Below are 24,698 nucleotides of genomic sequence, written 5' to 3' on the forward strand. Positions count from 1 at the left end.
TCTCCCTCCAAATTAAAATTAAATGTTAACCAAATCTATCCTTATAATGACCATTAATGATGCTAGTGCTGTAACATGTTCATTGCACTGATTTGGCTGTTTCTTCTTCCCTGTCTGGTGCAGAAGATAGAACCGAGAAGCCCAACATGCTCACCTGGCGTCACGCAGCCCGTCTGCTCCAGACCCTTGCAGGCACCTCATGAAATACACGTCCACGCTCCCAGCCGAGGGGAAGAGAATGTCTTCAGCCACCTCCCATTGCATTCACAGCAGCTCGCGAGGACCCCGTACCCCATGATTCCCATTGGGGGCATCCAGATGGTCCAGGCAAGGCCAAGCACCCATCCCAGCTTGGTGCCCAGCTCAGTCGTGTCCTTGCAAGGGGGATACTTTGCATCTGGTGGCAGTGGTTTCGTGGAATTCAGCCAGGCTCCCGAGAGGGACGAGGAACCGCAGGTCCCACAGGAGCCGTCATCGGCATCTGTCTCCCCGGTTGCAAAAGTTTCTAAATACACGCTGTCCCCAGAGCCCACAAGCAGCAGTTACTTGGAAGAGAAAATGAGGACTAGTGAGCTTCAGCAAAAGACAGACCAGGAGGAATACAGGGTAAAAGCATTCGCCGAGTCCAGCCACACTGAGCAGGCGGGCTGCTCGGCATCCCCAGCCAGCCCCAGCACAAACGACGAGCACTCTCCAAAGCCTTCGACGAGTGGGGCCGACCCCTTGAAAAAACCAGGCGAGAAGCAATGTGGCAGCTCAAGCACTTCTTTGGAATCATCCTGCACTTTCATCTCAGATCTCCCTGCCCAGCCGTTGGACCGGAGCAGCAGCACTGGCTGCCTCTCAGAGCCCTCTGCCAGCCATCTGCACGCCCACCCGTTGTCCGTCCGGAGGAGAAACCTCTCCGGAGAGCCCAGCCGCCCAGGGGGAACCTCCAGGAAGAGCAGTCCACACCTAGAGCACGCAGATTTAGGTCAAACTCAAAAAAAGGTGGATGAAAACACGGGAAGTACTTAAGCCTCCACCATCTGTTCCACCTTTAGGCTTCCTATGTAAAATCAACAGACATTTTCAACACTATTTCCTTTAGTATAATCATCGCTATAAGAAGCACTCTAGTGAACGACCAAACCCATGGAAGATTCCTGGTTTTCTTTGTCCCAGTCTGGTATTATCTCCACATGTATGCAGTTACTTGTGCCTTTTTCTATACCTTTTGTTGCTTGAAATGTACAAAAATGTTTGAGGCTGTGAATATTTTTTTAGAGTTTTTTGGAAGGGGGTTTGTTAGACCTTGTCTTTTTTGCCATTTAGGTGTGCGTTATTATGGGCCTGAGAGATGCAGAAAGGAAAGGGTTAAGCATTTTAAGAGGAAGAAGATGCACTGAAAACAAAAACAAAAAAACTTTTTTTATATTGATTAAATGATTAAAAAGAAAACCAAACCCTTGCTCCTGTGTACAGAAGTTTATGATTCATATTTATTATATGCTTTATTTAATTCTCGCAAAGTGCTTGTTTTTTTTTTTTCTTGCATCCCTCTGATTGCCTATGGTTGTGCTTTAAACAATTGAGACTGCTTTACATTTGAAAAATGTGTTTACCCTGAACTTGTAAATGAAACTAGCACTTCCTCGAGGAGGGGGAGGTTTGTTCCCCGTGAGAGAATTTTTCACTCAAAAATAAAAAATAATCGTGAGCATCTCTCCCTCCTGCAGAACCCATCAAAGCACTTTTTAAAAAAGGGACACACACATTTAAAAAAAAAAAAAAAAAAAAGGAAAAAAAAGGAAAAAAGAAAAAAAAAGAAGTTCTTCTTCAAAGATTTTACTGCAAGAACGTAGGAATGTATCGAATGTAACCCCGGTGCCAGGACTGGCCTCCTGCTTGCTTTAATCCTGCCATCCCACACCCGGCATCGCCCGGCATAGTCCTGCGTGTGCCTGAGAGCTCTGTTCTGGGCTCTGGAAGCCCTCTGTAAATGCCCAGCCTTGCTTTAAGGGTGGCAGTAAACGCTCAGCCTTGTGACTGTTTTTCCTCCATAGTTTTTAAGTCATGGACGAACTCCCTCCATCCCATCCCTGCTCAGCCCGGGCTGGTTTTGCTTTGCTGAGCTTTAGGGTTGCCGGAGGTGTTTGTGCTCTGCTCTGTAACTCCTGACTTACTGTGCCCGATTTTATTTGTATTTATTTATTTAAACAGAATATCACAGATGTAGCCCTTATTGCGCAGATGAGCCCTTTTTTGGTGTTTTGGAAGAAAAAGTTACAACACTGAGCGGTTAATGTTTGCAGTTGGCTTGTCCAGCATGCACGGTAACTTTTTCCAGAGCAAATTTTTCACTCTGACCATCTGTGGCAGAGCAATGGCCTCTACTGCCAATAGATGCGATACCAAATACAGAGAGACCCGATGGAGCCATTCCTCTCCGTCACGTCAACATGCTTTTTAAAATACAAATCTTCGATACATGTTTGCCCTAGCAGATAGCAGGCTCTTTACTACTTCAGAGGGTTTTCTGGTCTATGTAATGGAATCTGTACAAACCTTTTATTTTATTTTATTTTAACAAAATAAAAAAAAAAAAAAAAGAAGATGATAAAAATATTTAACCAGTGGACCAGTTCTTTCTTCTTTCAGAGCTGTTCCAGGTTATCGGGTACGTAATACACTTTTTTAAAAAAATTAAAAAAAATAAAATTAAAAAAAAAAATAAATCAAAGAAAACCCTGAATGAGAACATATTTCCTTGACAGACTTGATGAGCTACGAACTGTTCCCGTTTCATGGGCAAATACTATAGTTTTTTTAATAATCTGTGATTTTAATTTTTATTTTTTTTTGCTTTTCTTGTAAAGGGAATTAAGTACAAAAGAAGATATCATGGAAATAACATTAAGGCTGTGACACCGACCAAAACAATGTCCAGAACCCATTTCTACCTTAATTAGCACTTTTATTAAGTTTCCCTTTTTCCCATCTACCCCTCTCTGGCCCCCAGCCTGGAAGCTGGTCCTGCTTTCAAAGCCAGCCAGATCCCAGGGCTATGAGTTCAATTCAGCCCAGCATCTCTGCTCTGAGAAACTCCTAAGCACCAGCTTAAATCCTCCTTGTTTTAATAGCGTTTGAGTGTGTGCTTAGTACTGAGATGCCTTGGAGCAGGCTGCTCAGCCCTGGTTGTGGTGAGCAGCCCTGGTTACCATCTATCCCTCCAAGTCCAGCGCCAGGTTTGAATTTCCTGGCTTCTGCCACTTTTTCCCCACTTTGCCCTTGTCACACTCTTAACATTATTCCAAGGTAGCTTTTTGTATTTAATTTTTTAAAAATATATATACATATATATATAGAGAGAGAGACTGTACATAAAGAAAAACAATGCAGCAATTGTGCACTCAGCATCCTGTTTTCATTAGGTGTATTTGATACGAGCTTTGGGCTAGATCAAATTTGCTCAGTTTCTTTCTGTAACTGTATTGTAATCCTTGACCTGTTGATCCTTGGCACAGGTAGTTTTTTTTTGTGTTTTTCTTTTCTTTTTTATTTTTTTTCCCCCTCCGTCATTTCTGAACAGAGGGGGGAAAAAAAAAAGTCTACCAGAATCCAGAAACCACTCAGTCCATTGCGTTCTTTTTGTGGTTTTATTGTTATTTTATTTTTTATGATTTTTTTAAAGCTTTTCCAGACACTTAAGATGAGTGGAAGCGTTCTGCATCTCAGCTGCAGAGCGTCACAGCTGGCACTGCACAGGGCACAATTGCCTGGCTGCCTTTGCGTGCAGCTGAAAACTGGGGAGAGGAAGGACGACACCGTGCAGCTGTGAGATGCTCCCTGGATCATGCCCCACTCTGATCCTGCACCCACCGATGGCAGCCATGGAGCGGGTGCATGCGGGGACAGCTGAAAACTCAGGAGCAAGGCGAAAAAAAGCCACGCTGAGTCTCAACCTGGTTCAGCTTCCCAGTGCAGCAGCTGCAGGCACGGCGGGGAGGCTCTGGCTGGGGTGAAATGGTGCTTCATGCGATACCTAACAGGCGCAATATGGCCTATTATAGGCAAAAAGAATCATTATATATATATATATATATTGATATTTAAGGGCTAATTATCCCGCTGACAGCTCAGAGCTCCACAGAAAGGGCGTCCTCCTCTGCGCCGGCACCAGCATCTCCGTCTGCGGGCAGGGCGGGCGTCCCTGGGGGCTGCTCCATCCCTGCCGTGCCATCACAGTGTGACCTTGAATTTGGGGATTCCCTCAGCCTCGTACTCAGCCAAGGAGAGCGGCGGTGTGGCTCCGCTTACTTTCATCGAGTTGCACCTTATTTGTGGTGGGGCTGAAGACCCAGCTATCCCTGATGGCTGCATTTCCTACCTGAAGCACCCGCCGGCTTCTCACTTGGTGAAACCTTTCTGCAAGTCACAGCTTTTAATATAATTCTGTGTGTCCGGTCTGTCTGCAAAATAGGGATGACAAATTTGGGTTTCCCTTCCGCAAGGGCTGCAGGGATGGATAAGTTTATATCTGTGCAGGCACTTTGCAGAGGCAGGCAGCAGTATTGTTTTTAAAAGAATCTATTAATCATGCAAATAGGCAAATTAGAAACCAAAGGCCAACCTTTGCCTTTCATCAGCAGGTGGAAATAACATCTCCTGCTTTTCTTCTGGCAGAGCTTCTTAATTTATAGTCAGTGAAGGCACACGGCCACTGCCTGCTCCTCTGTGCCCGGTGGGTCAGCCAAAGCCCTGCTCCAATATTCCCATCCCTGGCAAGCTGCTTGTGAAGTGCCCATGAATGCAAGTACTCAATGGCAAATGGATACTCTGGCATCCAAAAAATCATTTTGCAAGGAGAACTTGGCCTGTGCACTTGTATGTGAGCCTATGTGTTTCAGGAGTTTCAATAATGTATTTTTTCTTAGAGTTAAACATAAATTTAGCTTCTTTTATCAAGATTAAAGAGTGATTTGCAGGACAGAGCAGACCATGGGAGGAGAGGGGGGCAGCTGGTTCCCCGAATGCCCCCGTACCTTGAAGTAGGTCTGTGTCACCTCTAATTAGTCACAGGTTGTTGGCTGGATACCCCGGAACTGCAGCAGGAAACTCTTAAAAGTCATGATGAAGTAGCTCTGACTTTATGGCTTACGACTGGGAAATGTATTCCGTCACCTGCTCCTAATGGGGGACATTTCCAACCCGGGTGTCTATACGGTCTCACTCCTCAGTGGGGCTGGCTGATAAACCCACCCTCCCGTCCCCACCAGTGCTCTCACTTAACCCCATCGAGGCCACGGAGGAGGACAAATTTTGGGTGCCTGACCCCTCCTTGCAGTCAACCAGAGTAAAGCATCCTTCCTCCAAGCATCCTTTGAATTATTGCCTATCAGCTCCATCGGAGCCACTTTAGGCCCACCTGGCCACCTCCCATCACATCTCCTTAACTTCCACCAAAAAGATCTGCAAATCGGTTGGGTTTCCCTTAAGCCAGCTTTCACTTTTGCCTGTTTTTTGTTTCAAATCCACAAAAATAGCATCTGAACAAGCAATATACTTGGTCACACTGAAATCATTAAAATTATTCCATTTTCCATGCAAAATCGTAGACAATTTGATCTAGCCCTTTTCTGGTGTTTTTGCAACAGTTTTTAATTTGCTTACTTGGTTTCATCATGTGTTTTTCTTTTTTTCTTTCTTTTTTTTTTTTTTCTTCCTAGTATTTCCATCTATTGCACAGTATTTACAAATAAAACCATATTGTAAATTATTTACACAAAAAAAGTAAAAAAAAAAAAAATCAGTCCTGATGGCATAAAACCAATCTGTTTTCATTACTGAGATATGATGGCACTTACGATCACTTTAGTAAATGTAATGTAAAAAATAATAATAATAATAATGTGTACGCAAATTTAATATACATGGTTTCATGTAAGATAAATATTTGCCTTTTTTTCTAAAAGGTGTATGTATTCTGTAAGTGGAATAGTCTGTAGAAAGTTTCTATATGTTCTTAAAATGGCAATACATTCCAAAAAAAGGTACTGTAAATATGTACAGCGTACAATGTAATTTGGTAGTTTTGCCTGTAATTTTATTTTAACTCCAGTTTCTACACTTGCATCTTGCAATGTCTGTATGGTTATATCAGTGAAAAAAAAAAAAAAAGAAAAAAGAAAAAAAAAAGGAAAAAAAAGAAAAAAAAACAGGTAAAAGCACAGTCTGATGTAAAAAAAAAAAAAAAAAAGTCAAAAAAATTTAAAAACACAAAAAAAAACAAACAAAAAAAAGAAGAAAAATACTCAGTATTTGATGTTTGTGACCCTTATTGTAAATGACATCTGTACTGTGAATGAGAAGTTTTTACAAGTATAATATTGCCTTTACTACAGCTCAGATTGTCTGCTCAGTCTGAGCATATTTTTAAAAAAATAGCATGTTGGAATAAATTTTAAAATCCCAACATATTACTACTTGCATGACTGGCAGTCTTTAATTTCCATTTTATTTAACCCAGACAGAGACCCAGGCTGTAAAACAACAGAGGCAAATTCGGATAACCCCCTGCTAAGCTCCAGGTCCCGCACCCCAGCCCTCTCCCTGAAACACCCCAGCTGCCCCATCAGAAATACCATAAATGTGTTTTTTAGTATTCCCTCCTTGTGGTGCAGGGCAGTGAAGCAGAGTGATGCAGAGGATGCTCTGCAGAGGCTGGTCCCAACTCAGTGCACAGATGGGCATCAGCAGCACTGGGTTGGATTTTTTTTAAGCAGTGTCCCCCAAACCTGGGATGCTGCACAGCATCTGTGCCTCCTCATCTCCCTCCACCATCCCCTCTCCCCAGGTGTGTCTGTCCTTCTGGAGGCGATTCGCCTCGCTGTGTCCTGCCCGTGTCAAACCCATGGAGGGCCTGATCCGACTGTCCTGGCCCGGCAAGGCTGCGCCCCAGCCCCAGCTCCCAGCCAGGGAGACGTGGGGAGGCTTTGCAAACCCCAGTGATGCTCTGGACTCTGTCCCACCAGGCTGTTGGGGTATGTACAAAATAAAAACCAGGGTGTTTTGGAGCAGGGAGGGAACCTGCTCCTTTCTTCTTCCTCCCTCAGCTGCAGGGAGCAGCTTGGGGGCTGGCAGTACCCCAGCACCCATGTGAACCCCAGCACCCCCACAAACCCCAGCCTTTCTGCTCCTGCTCTCCAGCTGATGCAAGGCTCCATGTATGCCTGAGGCCAGGTCACCTCCAGCACTGCTCCTGAAATGAGCATGTCCATTAAAAAAAAAAAAAAAAAAAAGAAAAAAAAAAAGAAAAAGAAAGAAAAGCCTGTGATTTCCCCCTGCTACTCGTCCTTCTGACAAAGCAGGCAGCCTTCAGCCCATCCACTCCTTTCTGCTCCAGTAAACCCTTACGGGCAGCTTCCCACCGTGCATCCTCACCCCGTCACCTCTTGTGGTCTGACTGGCCTTTGATGGACATCTGCAGATGAGTTCAGAGACAAAAGCAGAGGAACAGTGGGGGGAGGCTTTGCAAAATAGGTCAAGGAAGGCAATCTCAATCTGATTTCTAGCAGTGACCAGGCAGCTGGGGCTGCACCAGCCAGCAGAACCAGCTGCTCTGTGTCCAAACATCAGAGCCTGCAGCCCGAATATTTGGCTCTGCTGGCCCTGTTTTCTGAGCACGGTGGCTGTGCTGGATGAGCAAGATGAGGGAAGGGGTGGGGAAGCTCATCTAGTCCCCATTACGTCTCACAAATGCCACACTTCTGCGTGACTGGGAAGGAGAGGTGGTGGCAGGGGCATCTCCAACCTCTGCCCTCCTCCTCTCCAGCTTTGTAAGTATCACTGCTCTTTCATTTAACTGCCAGCCAGGCAGAATGTACCTGTCCCCTACACTCAGCTTGGGAAGCAGACGACTGCTCTGTGCCTCAGTTTCCCCACTTGCAGATAGCAATAGTCATACAGCTATGAAAACTCCAGTGGTCAAACTGTATGAAGCAGCAAGGGCTAAAGCTGCACAAATTGGGTGACATCTCCCCAGGGGTTTTCTCATGCTGTAAAGGCTGAGGAGGCTTTGGGTGGTGGGTGCTGTGCTCAGCTGTCTGCACAGCTCTCCTTGCTCCAAAAACTGGGGCTGTGCAAGGTGCATGAGGTATGGCTCCAACATTCTTGGTCCATGCATCCAAACAGACTCTGTAGGCTTGGGGAAACGTGTGAAAGTCAGGGCTTGGGGAAGATCAGGACCTTTATTACCCCAATAACACCTTATATTTTCCTTTATGGCAGTTGAAGGCAATGAGCATTAGCTGGCAGCTGCGCGATGGTGATGTTTGTTCCAGATATGCTGCCAGCCCCTCCAGTGTGTGCTTCAGCCACTGAATGGAGGAATCATTTTTCCTTTAAAGAGAAGAGTTTCTCCAATTCTTAAAACCAGAGAGGCTTTAAAGGCAGCCAGAGCTGTCTGGAGAATGCTGCAACTAAACCCTGCTAATCTCTCAAGCCTGGAACAAATTTGGTTTACACAAATCTCCAGAGTGGCTCCAGTTCATCAGGTGTCCCAAGAAATTCCTTCCCCCTGAAAACTCTTTGTTTTCTAGACACAGAGACCAGACATTTCCTCCCTTGTGAAGCCAAGTGTTGCATCAAAATATTAAGAGTCCTTTGGCTGATGTTACAGGTCAGTTCCCACTGCGATGCAGTCGCCCATCACATTCAGAAGGTTGTGACAGTACTGCAGGAAATCAGCACTTCTCTCTGGGAGTCTAAAAATTCCTTGGTTTGGAAATACCTGAGAGCTGCAGTGAAGTGGCCTTCCCTTCTCCCCAGATTCAGACTTCCAGCAGCTTAGGAGCTCAACTTGGAACCTAAAAAAGATTAATTTTTGTTATAACCAGGTCTTTATGAGCATTGCAGACATAAAAGTACCTTCAGAAGCCTGATCCCTTCACTCCTTAACTTCTTGTAGGGGCTCTTGGCTGAAGGAGGCAGAATACTGTGCCGAGGGGCTGAGTTGGAAGATGTGGGTCAGCACCACTGCTGGGAAGAGCTGATGAGTTCATGCAGAGTGGCTGGCTTGAAGAAAACGATCTGTTTACCCACAGTTGTTCTGCATTCTTGCACAGAGCTACACCGCAGGGAGCTGCCACTGTGGGAGGGGTAACCCAAGGAATAACACAGAGGAAAGACATGGGGACAGGGGTGAAGCGATGCCTCCAGGGAGATGCAGCAGGACAGAAGCCAAGATGGGCTGGAGGTGGGCATGGACAAATGTGCACAGGAAGAAGCAGCCAAGCCAGTGAGTTTTTGGTTGGGTTCTAGTTTTGTTTTTGTGCACTAGCATCAGTGCAAAGGTTGTGAATGTTCCCTGAGGGTGGAGCTGGCAGAGCTTTCTGGAAAAGAGCTGAGAAAGAGAAGTTGACAGCCACTGAGAAGAGTGTTGGTCTCTGATCCTGACATTGAAAGTCTGGGCTGAATGCAGCTCACACAAAGTTTATGAGGGATGAAGAAAGAGCACATAAACCTCTTTTTTTTTTTTTTTTTTTTCCTTTTTTTTTCTTTTTCTTTGATTTGTCTTGGTGCTCTGTATCCTATGTGCCTCTGGGTGTAGCAGCATCACCTTGCTGGGCTTGAATGTCTTCCATGAGCTGCTGGTTGCAGGGTGTCAGAAGAAATGCCTTTGAGGACTTGGAGGGTTTTCCCAAGCACAGGATGGGTGCCCAGTTCCCCAGGTGCCTTGAGGGGCAGCTCTGGCTCCATCTGTGCTCCTGGTCCCTCTCAGAGCAGCATGTTACCCGTGGGAGCCTCTGGGACTGGAGCTGTCCCCTTAGCCAGCCCCTTAGAGGAAGGAACTGTAGCTTGTTTCTTTGGGCAGCGTGAGAAGGGCTCATGCCTGGGAACAAGATGTCCTCACATCAGAAGTGGCTTCATGGCTTCTGTGAATCCCTGCAGCTACGTTAGCTATCCCTGCTCCCTGCTGTGTGCTGGGACCCTTGTGGGATCCTGCCCATGCCTGGGGGTGCCACAGAGTGGGGTTGTGCTTTATAGAGTGAAGAGGTACCCAGGGGCTACAAGGGGACAGGGGACCCTTCCCCAGGGATATTGGGGCTCCCCACATCCCACTTCCCCTTGCTGGGGCTCAGACAGACAGAAGGAAGGATGTGGTAGGGGCAGAGGGAGGGGTGGAGGCAGCACACCAATGCACGAGGTGTGTGTGTGTGTCCAACTGAGAGCTGGGAACATGGCAAAACACGTGGCGGGGGGGAGGCAGCCCCTGTCCCTCTGCCTGGGGGAGAGACTTGGTCTCCTCTCCACCGCAGCCAGATGGCTCAGGGATGGAGCTGGTGCTTTGTCCCCCGAGGAGGTGTTTTTGCTGGAAGGTCTGGCACAGCCGCCACGGGCTGATGCTCGTTGTTATGACAACAGGAGGAGGCTGCTGTGTGCGAGTGGAGCAGGGGAGGAAGGGAAGGGAAACGGATGGTGGAGGAGAAGGGCTTAGCCAGCAAGAGGTCAGGCGTGGGGGCAGCAGGCGTAGTGCAGGGATGGAGGACACCCTTGGGGATGTGGACATCACGGGGCACTAGGAGGTTTTGCACCTTTTGTCTCATGACACTGCTGTGCACAGGAAGGGTCTGGGCATGCCTGCGATGCTGCATGCCAGCAGCTGAAACCTTGCTGGCATCACACACGCGGCTGCTGGGACCCATGTGGTGGGCACAGCCTGGGAAAATCATGCCCAGTGCAACAGCCTCTGCTAATTATTGCAACAGATCCCTCATGGGGAGTGCTGGCAGCTGAAGCATGACTTCATTCTCCTTGCAGATATTTCTTGGAATGTTAGCAAGACAAATAAAAAAAAAAAATCACCTAATAACAAAGTTCGTGTCCAGCTGAAGTCATCAGTACCCCCTCAGAGCCTCTCCTGCCTAAAAATGGGGTAGCATAAAATCAAGGGATGGAGGAAGCTGCAGGGGTAAGTCCAGAGTTTCAGCTTGTGCTTTTAATTTTAATCAGGTGTCTCAGAATGTGTGTTTCTTTGTGAAGCTGCAGCTCCTGAACCCAGATGATTAAGTGAAAACTTCGGCTTTCGTCTTCAACAAGATGCAAACAACCATATCCTCTGGGTTATGGAGGAAAATTGGAGTTATGGCCTCTGTTCTTGCTAAGAGGGATTAACCCGTGACATTTGTAACTCTGCCACTGTCTTCCGGTGAGCCCTGGTCACATCCCTCAGCGTTACTCTGACATCTCTACATTTTAACACTCCTAAAGTCTTCAAGACCAGACTGGATTAAGTCCAGAATGACCTGGTCTGATCTTGCAGCTAACCTTGCCATCTGCACCTTTCCAACCTGAATTATTCCACCCTTCTAAGTGTGAACATGAATGTGTAAGAAGGATGAAGGAGTTGGAGGTACTCAGAAGCTACAGCAAGGGCAACACCAGCCTGACTTTGCACTGGGGCTCTGGGAGTCAACTGCATCCTACTGCTGCTACCTGCTCCTAGCTGAGGTGTTGAAAGGACATGGGTAACTTGCCCTTAGGTCCCATCTTTACTCAGGTAACCAGCAGCCAATTTAAACCTCACAAAACGCCTGTGAGATGAGTCAGCTTTATCCTTCCTTGCCTTACAGATCAGCTACAAAAACAACATGGTCTCAGTAACAGTCAGTTGTGGAGGAGAATTTATTCTATGTATTATTTATCTCAGAAGGTCTTCCTGAGCTTCAGCTGGTAGTTGAAAGTCAGCTTAGGCCACAGACATGCCCAGTTGTTTCATTCCTAAAGAAATGAGAGGTTCCAGCTGAAATATCTGGGTTAGGAGGTGAAATACTAAACTCCCAGAGAGATCTGGGTTGGGTTCATGGTCAGAACATTTGGTTAAACCTTTGGTCCTATAAATTGCGTGAGCACTGGGAATTCCCAGGCATGTCTGCCACTGCTAGCACTTTTTTCAGTCTTGCAATGCATTTGACTTACAGCTTCAGTTCCTGTAAATGAGTTACTAACTGAAAATATTACTTTTTAATTTAAACAATAGATTTCTAAAAATCATGGTTGTGGAAAAAAAAAAAAGCAGGAAATCATGATCTTACTGTTCTTAGTATAAGGTAAATATGAAGAATGTAAAATGCATTATTCTTTTAACCTCATAACTTTGAAGACTTCACTTAGGACTTTTCAATAGTCTGTGCCAACAGTGCCATGTCTGAACACTGAGCTTCAGTGGAGATGTCTAGTTTTAAAATATCTGTAACCCATTAGAATACAAAATTCTTAGAGAAGTCAGACTAGGTGAAAATCAGGCTATGTTTTAAGGTAAGGATTATGCTAAAGGCAGGTCTTATCTTTTTTGATAAGCTCTCTATTAGTGTCTTTTGGTCTAGGGCACATATGGCCCAGCTCATGGCTGAGCAATGATGGCATCTGAGCATCCTGGTAGTGTTTTAAGTATTGACTGATCCTCCTCAGGGACAGATGGATCAGAAAGTCTCCTCATAGCTCATTTTCTACTCCTGCCTGACTATTTGTGTTTATACAGTTATCACCTGCTTTCTATCACATTTTTTTATGACATGATACCCTTACGGAATGCATGTGTTGGGGTTCAGGGGTTCGGGTTACAACATTGAAGTATCACAGGTGATTTTGTTCTTTCCTTAAACAGGTATTTATTAGATGATGAAAAACGAGATAACCTCTCTGTCTTGATAGACATGTATGGTTGACAGACAACTCTCAGTGCTGGCCTTCCACTGTAATTTTAAAGACACCATCTTGTCCCATGCCTGAAGCATGTTGCAGCACACCATTACACCCCGGCTCATCCCAGTCTGTGGTTATGTTTGAAGGATTGTCACACTGCTTTAAACAGAGGGAATATATCGTTGGCACTTTGTCTTCTTTTCAAACATCAAATGGCAAATTTTAATACAATTCTTCGCCTAAATAAAGACTCTGAACTCCTTCCTCAGAAACAAACCCCACAATCCCCAAATTCTCATGTGTCACCAGGAGCTGGTGCTTTAAATTCTTCTCTCACAACCGAGCAAACAGCATGAGACCCACAGGCTGCTCACAGCAGAAAAAGTAATGGCTATTGCTAACAGCAAACCTATCTGCCTGGTGCTTTTATATATCTGTCTGGAGACCTAATAAGCACTGAATTGGTGTGTGATTTAACGAGTCAAACTTCAAAGCTGCTGTTTCAACACCTAATTCACTCATCTGGACTAATAACCGAAATGGGTGGCATTTTTTTTTATTTCCTTCTGGCAATTTATTATTTACTCAGTTGTTTTACAGCTCCTAATTTAATAAGTGCAATAACCCAGGGGTACAGCTTCAGGAAGGAGGAGAAACAGAAATCCTGCAGTCTCTCCTACGAACTGCTTTGGTGGACACCAGAAGTCCTATTATAACATTTTAGGTCTTTTGTGCTGTTGGCAAGGAAGAGACTTTGAGTGCTGTGCATCACCAGACAGCCTTCATTTCCAAAATGTGTCATCGAGCTTCTGAAATGGGAGGATGGCAGCACTGGCTCTTCTCCTGTGGATTTGCATCAGCAGTGTTGAGTGTGTCTGGCTGGGCAGTGGAGAGATGCTGCTCTCCTGAACCCCAGGGACAGCCCAAAATTATGTTCTTTAAGCAGCATGGCTCAGTTTTGGGACCTCCTCTCTCTGCTTCCCTTTCCAGGGATGTGTGAGAGAGTGCAACAACCTTGTCTGAATTGTTTCTTTGTGGGTTAAATTTATGTCCACAAAATCCACTCTGTTTTCCAGCAAGGCTGAGGGGTATATTCCTCAGGATGACTCTAAGAGGTGTAGAGGACTTTTTGGTGGTGGATAATCAAGGGCAGAAGTTTCCAGGATCCTTCTAGGGACTTGCGAACAGCTCTAGGCGTAAAGGAGAGAGCCCAAAGCTCACTATGGTTCTGAACCTCTGTCTGCCCAACGAGGAGGATAAATAAGAGATCTTTGTGCCCTTGCATCACACTGACAGCTTCCACACTGTTGCATCATCCAGAATTGCCTGCTTGATCTTTTTGCTGGCTTCATCCCACCTGAAGCATCCTTTAGGTCATGCAGCTAACTGGGTCTCCTTGGATATTTCTCAGTCAGGAGAAATCTGAGCACAGCCATCTCACTGAGATACCCTTCAGGTCGCAGGAATGATTACTCCAAGCTGTTGCACTGAGATACGCTTGGAGCACAATCCGACATATTCACAATAACCGCCGTCCTTCCCCTTCCACATTTCTCATTGCTGGGTTTCAAAGCACTTTTGCAGACATTAAAGAGCTGTTCCCCAGAACCCCAGAGGCTGCGGCTAAACTGAGCTTGCTCTGAAATGTTCCCGCTGTTGCTGTGATACCAGTGAGAGCTCACACCAGCCGCTAGCCTTTTTATTAGAGCCTAAAGTAGCTCAGAGGTTAGGTCATTTTACAGATAAAGGACTCAGCCAGAGATCTTACTGCTAGCCACTGGCAGAACAAGGGATGCTGCTTGGGATTCATCATCTCTTTCAGCAAACCCACGTCCTCCTTTTTGTGCCCACCCGCTTCCCCTCACCTTATTCATCCTTTGGGCACTGGCTGTGCTTTTTGCAAAAATGCAGTGTTGAAAGTGTTATGGTGTTGTGTAGCCTGTCTGCTAATCAGACAGCCCCATAGAAGGGAAAAATCCTTATATACCTGCAGCTTGTTCCCCTGCTGCTAATTAACATGTGATCTATTTTCCTCTGTTTTTAAGTGGGAAAATAGACTCAAACATAGCTTGTGCTCTGAAGAGCCACATTCCTGGCCCATGAGCTATTCCCAAAAGGCTGCTCTGAGAGCATCCAAGGCAAAAAAAAAAAAAAAAAAAAAAAAAAAAAAAAAAAAACCTGCTCAGTTTTCCTAACTGCAGAGCACAATGGAAAGGGTCTGTGTTTCCCATTTTGGACTGCCGATAATTGAAGCCAGCAAAAATCACAGCCAGACCTGATTTTAGAGGTGGGCAGGCAGAGACCTAGCTGGGCTCCAGGCCATGGGACTGGGCTAAAGCAAGGCAGCAAGGCAAGCATCACTGGTCCTGGGGAGCAGGAAGGGGCCCCAGAAGCAAATGGCAGCTTCAGTCACAGGCCTCCCTGCACAGAGATGAAAGGGAGAATCATCCCTGTCTGTCATCCTGCAGGGACATCTGTATCAGTACAGATGGGTGTGCAGGGCTGAGCTGCTGGAGTTACATCTGCATGGGGAAAAACAGCACCACCCAGAGAAGACTCAGCAGCCTATGCTTGGGTATGCAGCATGTGCTGCAGGTCCGGCCGTGGTCTTGCTACACCAGTCCTGAGCTGTGCTTTAGCTAGAGAAACCTGAAACTAATGCATGCATTTTGAAAGCCCTGAGCACAGTGGTGAGTGATGAATTGTAGGCACTGCGATGAGATCAGGGACCACAAGTGGTGATTTGTAAACCCAGGACATCCTAAAAGCTCTCCCGAGTCTGGCCCACAGTTAGAACAGACACAAGGTTGGTTCTTCTTTTCACCCCCTGCATTTCATTTGTGTGCTGCTAAACCATGGAGCAAAGTGTAAAATCCCACAGCCAAAGAACTCCATCTCTCTTTGCCTCCCAAAAGGGCTGGCAGAGAAGGAATGTCCCAGAGGCTGGGCTGAGGCTAAAGGAGATGGAAAGTAGCTAACTGCACTCTCTGTCACCTTGTAGTGGGGTGCAGAGTAGTGCTGATAGCATACCCCGCGTGTGTAGCCACGTCAGGGTGTGTGCCCAGCATGGGGTGTTACATTTGACTGCAGAGACCCAGATGTGTGGCTACAAGGAGCTACGTGTGGCAGCTCTGTATGCATACACAGATAAATCTGCCTCTGGTTATCATCGTCATGGTGTGCACAGGTTTGTCATCTGTATCACTGCAAACCCCATGGTACCAGCACCCTGCCTTGCCCAAGAGACTGGCAATGTCTGACAAATCTCCTGGCCTGTGATGAATGTTCACACCAACAGTTTGCACTGGAGACATCCAGCTGCATCTGCGAGCATTGGGCAGGGAGATGAGCAAGGGTGATGTATCTTTGGCAGGTGGGACACAGCCCTGAGGTAATGGGCCAGGGCAGCGCTCGGGGATCAACCTGTAAATGCAGCAAATGACAATAACTGAGATATTGCTGACTGTTTAGTTAAGCCTGAGCAGCCTTTCTAGGGGAGAACACCTTTGTGCTGCTTGGGAGTCCATCCATGGTTGTGGGGACCTCACTTGCGGGACATTATCAGTCTGGGCTGCTGCTCCCAAAGCTAGTCCCTGCTCTTTCACCTGGTCCTTGGCCATGGCTGTGCTGGCCTCAGGCCTGCCAGGCTGTAGGAGCTGTGCTGGTGGCATTGGTGGCACAGGCTCCAGTTTCCACTGATTCCCCACAAACCAACACAGCCTGTCCTTTGTCAGCTGGCTTTGAGTCACAACAAACATGGTGGGTGGCTTCCTGGCATGATGTGCCATGTCCCCAAACTGCTCTGGCACTCAGAACCTGCAGCTAGGGTACCCATGCTGGGACCCACCTCAGGAACTGAGGTGTCCATCACAGGCTTCCTTAATTTTCTTCCTTCTCCTACTTGCTTGACTGAAGATGGTCATAACCATCCCCAGTCACTGTGGCCACATGCCCCCTAAGTCCCAAACACTTTTGAGGTACCCGGCCCACCAGCAGCCCCTCAGTCAACCCCTGAACAGCACCACCTTAGCACTAAGCCCCACTTCTGCATCAGTCTTGCATGCAGATCTAAAATCAAACCAAGCTTGGCCACTTCCAGTGCCACCAGTGTCCCATCCACCCTTTGCAGTACTGGACATATATGCCCTTGTTTCTACAGCAAGGTGATGGAGCCATTGTCATCTCATTTCATGGGGCCAGATCCTGGTCACAACCATTTCTTGATGGCTTGGCTGGGTTTGCAGCCCACATGGAGGTGGCTGCATGTATCCTCCGGCCCCATCATCACTGCCTGTCTGACGGACGGATGGTCGTACAGTGGTGATAAGAGGGGATCAGATTGCTGACAGATGGTATTAAAATGAGCTTTCAGGAATGAAACATGAAAAGATTGGATTAGCATGGCTGTGGGTGCCCATGCCAATGACTGCTGGAGCGCAGCCCCGCTCCTCACAGTCTCACATCAGGCAGGTGTTATCGGCAAAGATTTTGCTTTAAGAGAAATTAATGATTTTTCTCAAGCACTCTTGTCTCTTTAATTAAATTGCCTGAGGAAGCTGTCAGTCAAGCAGTGGAAGTTACAGCCCTGCTGCCAAACAGCCATTCGGTCAAATGAGCATTTTGTGCTCGTGATGCTCACGAAGGAGTCAGAATCCCTACTATCACCCATGGGAGCAGGACTGCCTGGAGGTGTCCCCATGCATCACCCTGGAGACAAAAAGACTCTCCTGAGCCCAAGCTTCTTCTATAGGTATCCCTGAGCCTGGCATGCATATCTGGTTTGAGGCCAGATGGAAGAAAGGAATGGGTTTTCCTCTAACCCAAGCAGCAGGCTTCCCCAGCAGGGTCTGGTTCTGTCTGCCTTCATCCTCAGCCCTGACACCATGCCACTGAATTGGTGTTGAGCAGCCCACAGACCCTCTCTTCACTGATGCTTATGTTGCCCAAGAACTAAAATGGATCCTTTCCACCTCCCTTTATTCCAGAATTGACCACAGTATGTGCCCCACCTGGTCTTCCTCCAACCAAGTGCCCCATGTGGGTCGTCTCCTCTGAGGGCAGGATGTTGGAAAAGGGAGCAGGAAGAGGAAGACGGGGACCCTGGCAAATTGGGAGAGGTTGGCTGGAACAAGGGCTCCTGGAGAAGGTGCCTCTTTCCCTTCTTTCTGCCCTACAGCCACATCTCACCACTGTGACAGGTCACCTCTATGGTGTGAACTATCAATTGAAGGGGTTTAAACAAAGTTTCTTCTGCCCTAATACATGACTGACGTTGATTACACTACTGGGGGTACAACTGCAATGCCATCCTTCTAGACTGGCTTAAACCTTTTTATTAAAGCACTGGGGCAGGAGTTGAGATTTCAGGGCTTCCACCCTTCATATCAGAAAATTGCTTCCTTGCCTGGGGATTCAGCACCATCAGCTACATAAGGGGAAGCATATCCTTAAATGACTGATACGGATGGGGACAAGCATGTTGTGATGCCAGGCGGGAGGCATGCACAAACCCTTGGTGTCAAGCAGGGATGCTCGGGGTTGGTGGTGCACCAGCTCTCAGCCATTGCATCAGCTCTGCGGCAAGCCTGCCACCAGTGCACACTCGCAGCAGGACCTGCCTGGTTGGGGTGTGAATTATGCATGTCCACCGAGTGCCATCTAGTGGGATTTTATTTTAACATCCATATTCCCTTAAAAAGGAAACCTAATTTTTTTCTTTCCCAGTCCAACCACACAGCATTGTGCATGAGTTCAATGCATGAATGTGTGAGTGTGTCTGAGAATGAGAGAACAAACTAATTAATGCAAATTTTCTGTATCGCGCACTCTCCCAGCAGCTCCTTTCCAATTGCTTTTGTGCATCTCCCTTCCTTGCATAACGTCTGCATTTTCTGGCATGTTATTGATCTTGATTTAGAGTGGAAAGTCCACAAAGAAACTATTTCATGTTTTCACTTGTATTTAAGGGGCCGCATAAGTCAGTGGTATAGAGGGTGAATGAACATTGTATGATCAAGACACCTTTGTGAAAGACCTCCTACAGAAATGACTGTATTGTTCCTAAGCCTAGACATGTACGTCGCTTACTGTACGCAGTTTCAGGCACCACAGTATAAGAAAGATAAAAAACTGTTAGCGAGTGTCCAAAGGAGGGCTATGAAGATGGTGAAGGGTCTAGAGGGCAAAGCGTGTGAGTCGTGGCTGAGGTCTCTTGGTTTGTTCAGCCCAGAGCAGAGCAGGCTGAGGGGAGGCCTCATGGTGGCCTGCAGCTCCCTCACGAGGGGAGCAGAGGGGCAGGCACTGAGCTCTGCTCTCTGGGGACAGCGACAGGACCTGAGGGAATGGTGTAGAGCTGGGACAGGGGAGGGTCAGCAATAGAGATCAACACCAGAGATAAGGGGAGAGCAACAACAGGATCTGGATGTGAGAAGGACCGTTGCTGTGCTGAGGGAAAGTTTTAAAGCTGCAGGAGACTTGGCCATTGAGTGGCCATATTAGCTATGATTAGGATCTCACTGGATTCCGTCTTGCCCCTTACCGTGCTCCCAGCCCTCCTCACCCAGCAGCTGATCTGTTACCAGCTCTTGAACCTGTCAGCTGGAGGCTGCTCATCTCTGCTGGCTGCTGTGGACCAGGGAGATATTCCCTCGCAGAAACACTGGAGAAGTGATGTGGGGGATGCAGCTTACAGGGATCGGCCCCAGACCAGTGGTCAGTGATGGTCCCTGAATCAGACACAAGAGCTAATCACTTCAGCCTGTATTAGGAAGATACGACGTTTTCTTGAAGCAAAATGCAATATAATAGTGGGAGGTGGCCTCATTTGTTGAAAAAATCTTAGACTTGAAAAGTTTTTCTTTTTGAGATAGAGTAAGGAGGGGATGCCGTTGCAGCTATGGTGTATTTATATATTAAATGAAAAGTAGGACTTTGTGGTCTAAGTAATATATATATATATATTTATACATTTATACATATACAAATGTAAGTGGTATATACACACATAATGTATACCACACACACATATACAAAACACACACACATATATAGTTACTGAGATTTTAAAAATATGTAGCAGAATAACTGCTACACTGAATTATTCTGCCTATTCAAGAAGTATGGTGGATGTCTGATACATTCTGGCTGTTGAGAGAATTAAGACTTGTCAGAAAGATATTTGCCTCTTCACGCTTCCCTTGTGCTCATGGTCTGTCTGAAGTCTTAAGAAGTAGAAAACTATTCAGTCTATCAAAAGCCATTGACAATAATTGATCCCAAATTCATATATCTTTTAAAATAAAATGAGACAGCTATAAAGATAGGACTGTCAGAATGGTGCTAGGTCTGCTACCTTTTGTGGGACCATTAAGTTTCTGTCAGGGTCTCAGTCACGGACAGCATTCATCATATTTTCCTCACTCCTTACTCAAAATCTCCACCTGCAAATGACTTGTTCAAGAAAGAGCTGAGTAAAGTCCAGAGGAGATGACAAAGCAAAATGATAGATACTTAGGTATCTCCTTGGCTTTATATGTACACTCATCAACAGGAGATAATAATAATAATAATAATAAAAAAAAAGTCTACATCTGCATCATCACTACAGGCAGGAAAGCCTGCCTGCAAGCATTAGCCCCAAGGTGTGGTAGTGCTTTGGAGGGTTGATCCAGGTTAATAGGAGTGGTCTCCTTTGTGGCTTTTTATTGTTCTGCCTCCTACCCAGTATGCCCCTGTGCAAGAAAGAGAAAAAAAGGATTTAATTGAATCTCAAACCCAGGTGGAGGTTTGGGTACCCAGTTAGCATCATTGGGCCTGGAAACATTTCACTTGGCTCTGGCTTTTGTCTCCGTACTTTTGGCTGCTATCATTATTTGCTGTAATTCATCCTCAGATAGTCCTGGTGCCTGGAGGAGCCTCACTGTGAAAAGGTTCCGTGTTTATTCACTCGAGCAGCCTGCCACTCCACTCAGGTAATTCTTGCTCATGTTTCACTTATAGAGGAAGAAAAGAGCAGTTATTTAACTTATTCCAAGTGAGTTCACCTTCTCAATGAGGTTGATGATAGCGATACCATGGACCGATGCAGATAGGGGAGCACAACCACATACTGTAGGTGTGAGTCACCACCAGCCTATTACCGCCAGTGCTCTGGGACTTGCCAGCAGTGTGTTAAAAGGTCATCACCTGAAATTGTTCTTCCTGTTCTTACAACTGCACCCAAGATCCATTGGATATTGCGATGTCATGATCAAAGGGAAAATATCCTGGCTGCTGAGATTTCTTTTGGAATTAAGGACTTTGTGGTGTGCTCCATCCTTGGTGGGTGCACAGCCATTGTTGTGTCCTACCATTGTTTCTCCAGAAGAGCTGGACTCGCGGGTGGGGTATGCATTTAAGGCTGGCTCGGGCTGCTGGGCACATGCCATAGCCTGACACACTGTTTATCTAAAGCATATTCCAATTTGGACCACTCTGCTCTCAAGAGACTGTGGCCACAGCCAACATGGAAGCAGCAAGGAGGCCCCTTTGGGAATTTGGCCCAAACAGAGTCAAAGCTGTTGGTGGCGATCCAAGAATTTTAATTGATTCTGCCAACACACACACCCTCAGCACTCAGAGGGGCTTAGCGTTGGCCTGCATGTGCAAAATGTTGCCCCAGGGGCCTGCTGACATTGCACACTGCTGGCACGCTCACCACCTGGCACCAGGGCTTGGACGGGACCATGGTGTTCAGGCCCCACTTGGCACCAGCTGCCAACGAGCTCCCATGGGGAGACCATAGATGAAAAAGCAGAGCATCCAGACAGGATCTGCAGAGAGCAATCACAGCAAGGACAGCATGGGTTTGCTACCATGCGAGCAGAGACATGCAACCTTCCCTCACCATCAGGACAACTGGTCGGGGAATGCTGCTATCAAACGTGCTTGGGACAGAGAACAAAATCACCAGAGGTGGCTAATTAACAGCCATGGCCCTTTTACACAAGCATCCGTAGGACCATATTACTTCTCTGGTGTTCTACGCATGCTACTCAGTGTGCAACAGGGATGTGGTGCTCTAATGTGTGTACAACAGGGGCGTGGTGTTCTAAACTCACCTTGGAAGCACTTAGCAGCCTTTTTACGTTGGCATTGGTTTCCCAGGGAAGGATGACCCACCAGACTGCCTGATATTCTCTCCTAATTAGGCAAGGATGGGGGACTGGGACACTGGGCCCAGATTAGCTGTCTCTCGTTAGCTTTCTTGACTCATCCCTACTCACCACACACGGAATGGATGCTGCTGCACTTGATGCCTCTCAGACAGCACAGGAAGAAGTGATGGAAAGCACCTTGATCACGGGTCAGCTTGGTTGAGGGAATGAAGCAGGTTGGACGGGAAATAGCTATTCCTAATCTGAATGAAGCAGGGATGTTTATACTGGGTTAGTAAAAGCAGGCTATTTTTCTTCAGTCTCCCCTCTGAAAGCTGGGATCCAGCGAGCTTGACGGTCCAATCTGAACAGTCTTTGTCATGTTGATTCTGGTGGCAAGCCAGAGTGCAGAGAAATGGAAAAAGACTGAAAAATCAAACAAACTTCTAAAAAAACCTCTATCTGATCACTTTGTGCTTGATGTGGGGGCATAGGCAAAAGTTTCACTGCTTTCCTCCAGTGCAATTTTGCCAGTGTCCCACTGCTTCTTTTCCTGCATGTGCACTACTGCAAGGACAGATGGATGGGGCTGTGGGTGGGCTCAGCTCAGAAATTGGCCAGCTTTCCATGAAGGCCTCACCTAGAGTTCTGCTCCTTGTCCTGAGGCCGCATGACCCTGGATTGCTGAAACTTTTGGTAGCTCCTAACCAGAGCCTGGAGCCTAGACTTCCAGCACAGTGAAGCCATGAAACATTGCAGCTTCTTTTTGCCCGCCTTACATCATCGCACTAGAGCAAGCAAACAAAACGCATGTAATCAAGAGAGGCGAACGTGACAAGAGCGATAACTCACATGCCTCTCTGCTTGCTCACCCAGAGTAAGTTAGGCAGAAGCTATATATAGAAGTGAGATTGCTAATAATTGGCACGGGAAAGCCTTCAGCGTCTCCATTCAGTTCATTTACACCTCCCACAAAGAAGACAAAGACAGCTTCTTTGAAGGGCTGCCAACCTGCTGCCATCTGAGTCAGTCACTCAGCCACGGGCTCTAGTGCAGCCTCTGCTACCCGATGTCATGCACGTCGAGGACCGGATTCACAACTCAGTTGCCTCCAGGTGAACTTCTCTGCCAAGGTCATGCCAGCATTGCTAAAATCAGCATCAGGCCTCTCTGTCCCTGTACCAGTTATTGACACTTCCCCCTCCCCTCCCCCAAATCCTCAGCCTCAGCAAGAAGTGGGCATGTATTGGAGAAAATCATTTGCCTTTGATTTTACACCTCCTTTTCCTGACCAGACATCACAGGCTCCTTGGTAAAGATGATCGACAGTGCGCTAACCCCAGCACTCACTGTTTGTTATTTAAATGCTGAAAAAAATTCCTAATGTCAAGGAAGGTAATGTTTTAAGCATCTGGACATCTTTTGCATGGAAATATTTTAATTGTTTTCTCAAGGTAAATGTTTTGTGTTATAACAGTTTTCTGCAGCTGATTGGTATTAAATGTATGTTTGAGACATAAGAATGAGTACCTGAGTTATACCCATTCTCTGTCCTCCATGGGACCTCTGGCAATGTTGGTGTAAGGCTCAGGCTGAGTATTATGTGAGGTATGGCAGAGGTTTGGCATCTTTCCAAGGCTCTTTGTCGTGTTTTTGACTAGGACAGGAGAGCTCAGCTGAAGATGTACAGCCAGCTTGTGACAGTCACAACGTGCACTGCAGCAGTGGCAGGTAAACCAAGTTGAGATGCACTAATTACAGAGCAACAGTCAAATATTAATACTTTCTTCATCTTTAAGAACATGGCTGGGTTTAAACATGGAGGCATAAAACCATCAAGTCTATCCTGATAGCAAAGTGGCTGCCCTGCCTTGCAAGGTGCAAAGGAGGCAAAAGTGAGATTTTTCATGGTCTTGTGCTTAATAGGATGACAATTAATATTGGAGATGTGATCTGTGCTCGCCACACATGCCCTGGTGTTTCTGGATAAGTCACACAGGACCTGAACTGCATAGGCATTTGGGTGCTTGGGGTCATATCTACCCTGCCGACTTCAGGCATGTAATTTGAGCATTATCTTCCAGAAATTTTACAAGCCTCGCCTCAGGGAGGGTCAGAAAAGGCATCTGGCCTAGAGTAACCATGTCAGTCACAGGAGATGCTGTTGTCTTGGAGAATCTGCAGAAAATGAGCTAAGCAGCCTCAATTAGGTATTCTTCTCTCTTTGGACAGCATATTGCCTAAGTAATTCCAGAAATGTCCACCTCCCCAGAGAGAATACTAGGATGCTACTGGAAATGGCAGTTTTCTTCATCAGCTGGGAGCCAGCCTGGTTCCTGTCTGAAGACGGTGTGCATGAGGGTGGGTGCTGGCCACTTGGTATGTCATCATCTCTCCAATCACACACTTACAAACCTGCTTTTACAGCCCCTCTGTCTGCTTGCTTTTTTTTTTTTTTTTTTTTTTTTTTCATTAAATAAATAAATTATCCAAAGCTAGACTTTATCCAGCTCTGCCCTCATACAGAGGAGTGCTGCAACTGCAGGGCATCCAGAGCCCTCTCCACCTACCCCACCTCTTTCCCTTGCATTCCCAGTCCTTTCTGGACTCTGGCCCCACAGAGGGACTTGGACAGGTTGGATCGATGGGCAGAGGCCAAGGGATGAGGTTCAATATGGCTAAGTGCTGGGTCCTGCACTTTGGCCACAACAACCCCATGCAATTCTACAGGCTTGGGGCAGAGTGGCTGGAAAACTGTGCAGAGGAAAAGGATCTGGGGGTGCTGATGCTCACCTTAACATGAGCCGGCAGTGTGCCCAAGTGGCCAAGAAGGCCAACAGCATCCTGGCTTATGTCAGAAATTGTGCAGCCAGCAGGACC

At 46.7% G+C, this 24,698-nt stretch overlaps 1 protein-coding gene across 11 annotated transcripts in view; it reads left to right on the forward strand.

Annotated features, from left to right (window-relative positions):
* HIVEP3 (HIVEP zinc finger 3) overlaps window positions 1-6,458 on the forward strand; it is a 298,262-nt gene extending 291,804 nt beyond the window's left edge. For all 11 annotated transcript variants that reach the window (XM_084497409.1, XM_084497413.1, XM_084497414.1 and 8 more), the window contains one exon: window positions 124-6,458. In XM_084497409.1, the coding sequence (XP_084353535.1) occupies window positions 124-1,017 (894 nt within the window). In that variant the 3' untranslated portion in view covers window positions 1,018-6,458. The remainder of the gene's footprint in view (window positions 1-123) is intronic.
* Window positions 6,459-24,698: the final 18,240 nt, after the last annotated feature.

Source organism: Aythya ferina (assembly GCF_964211825.1).
Source record: "Aythya ferina genome assembly, chromosome: 24".
Taxonomy (NCBI): Eukaryota; Metazoa; Chordata; class Aves; order Anseriformes; family Anatidae; genus Aythya; species Aythya ferina.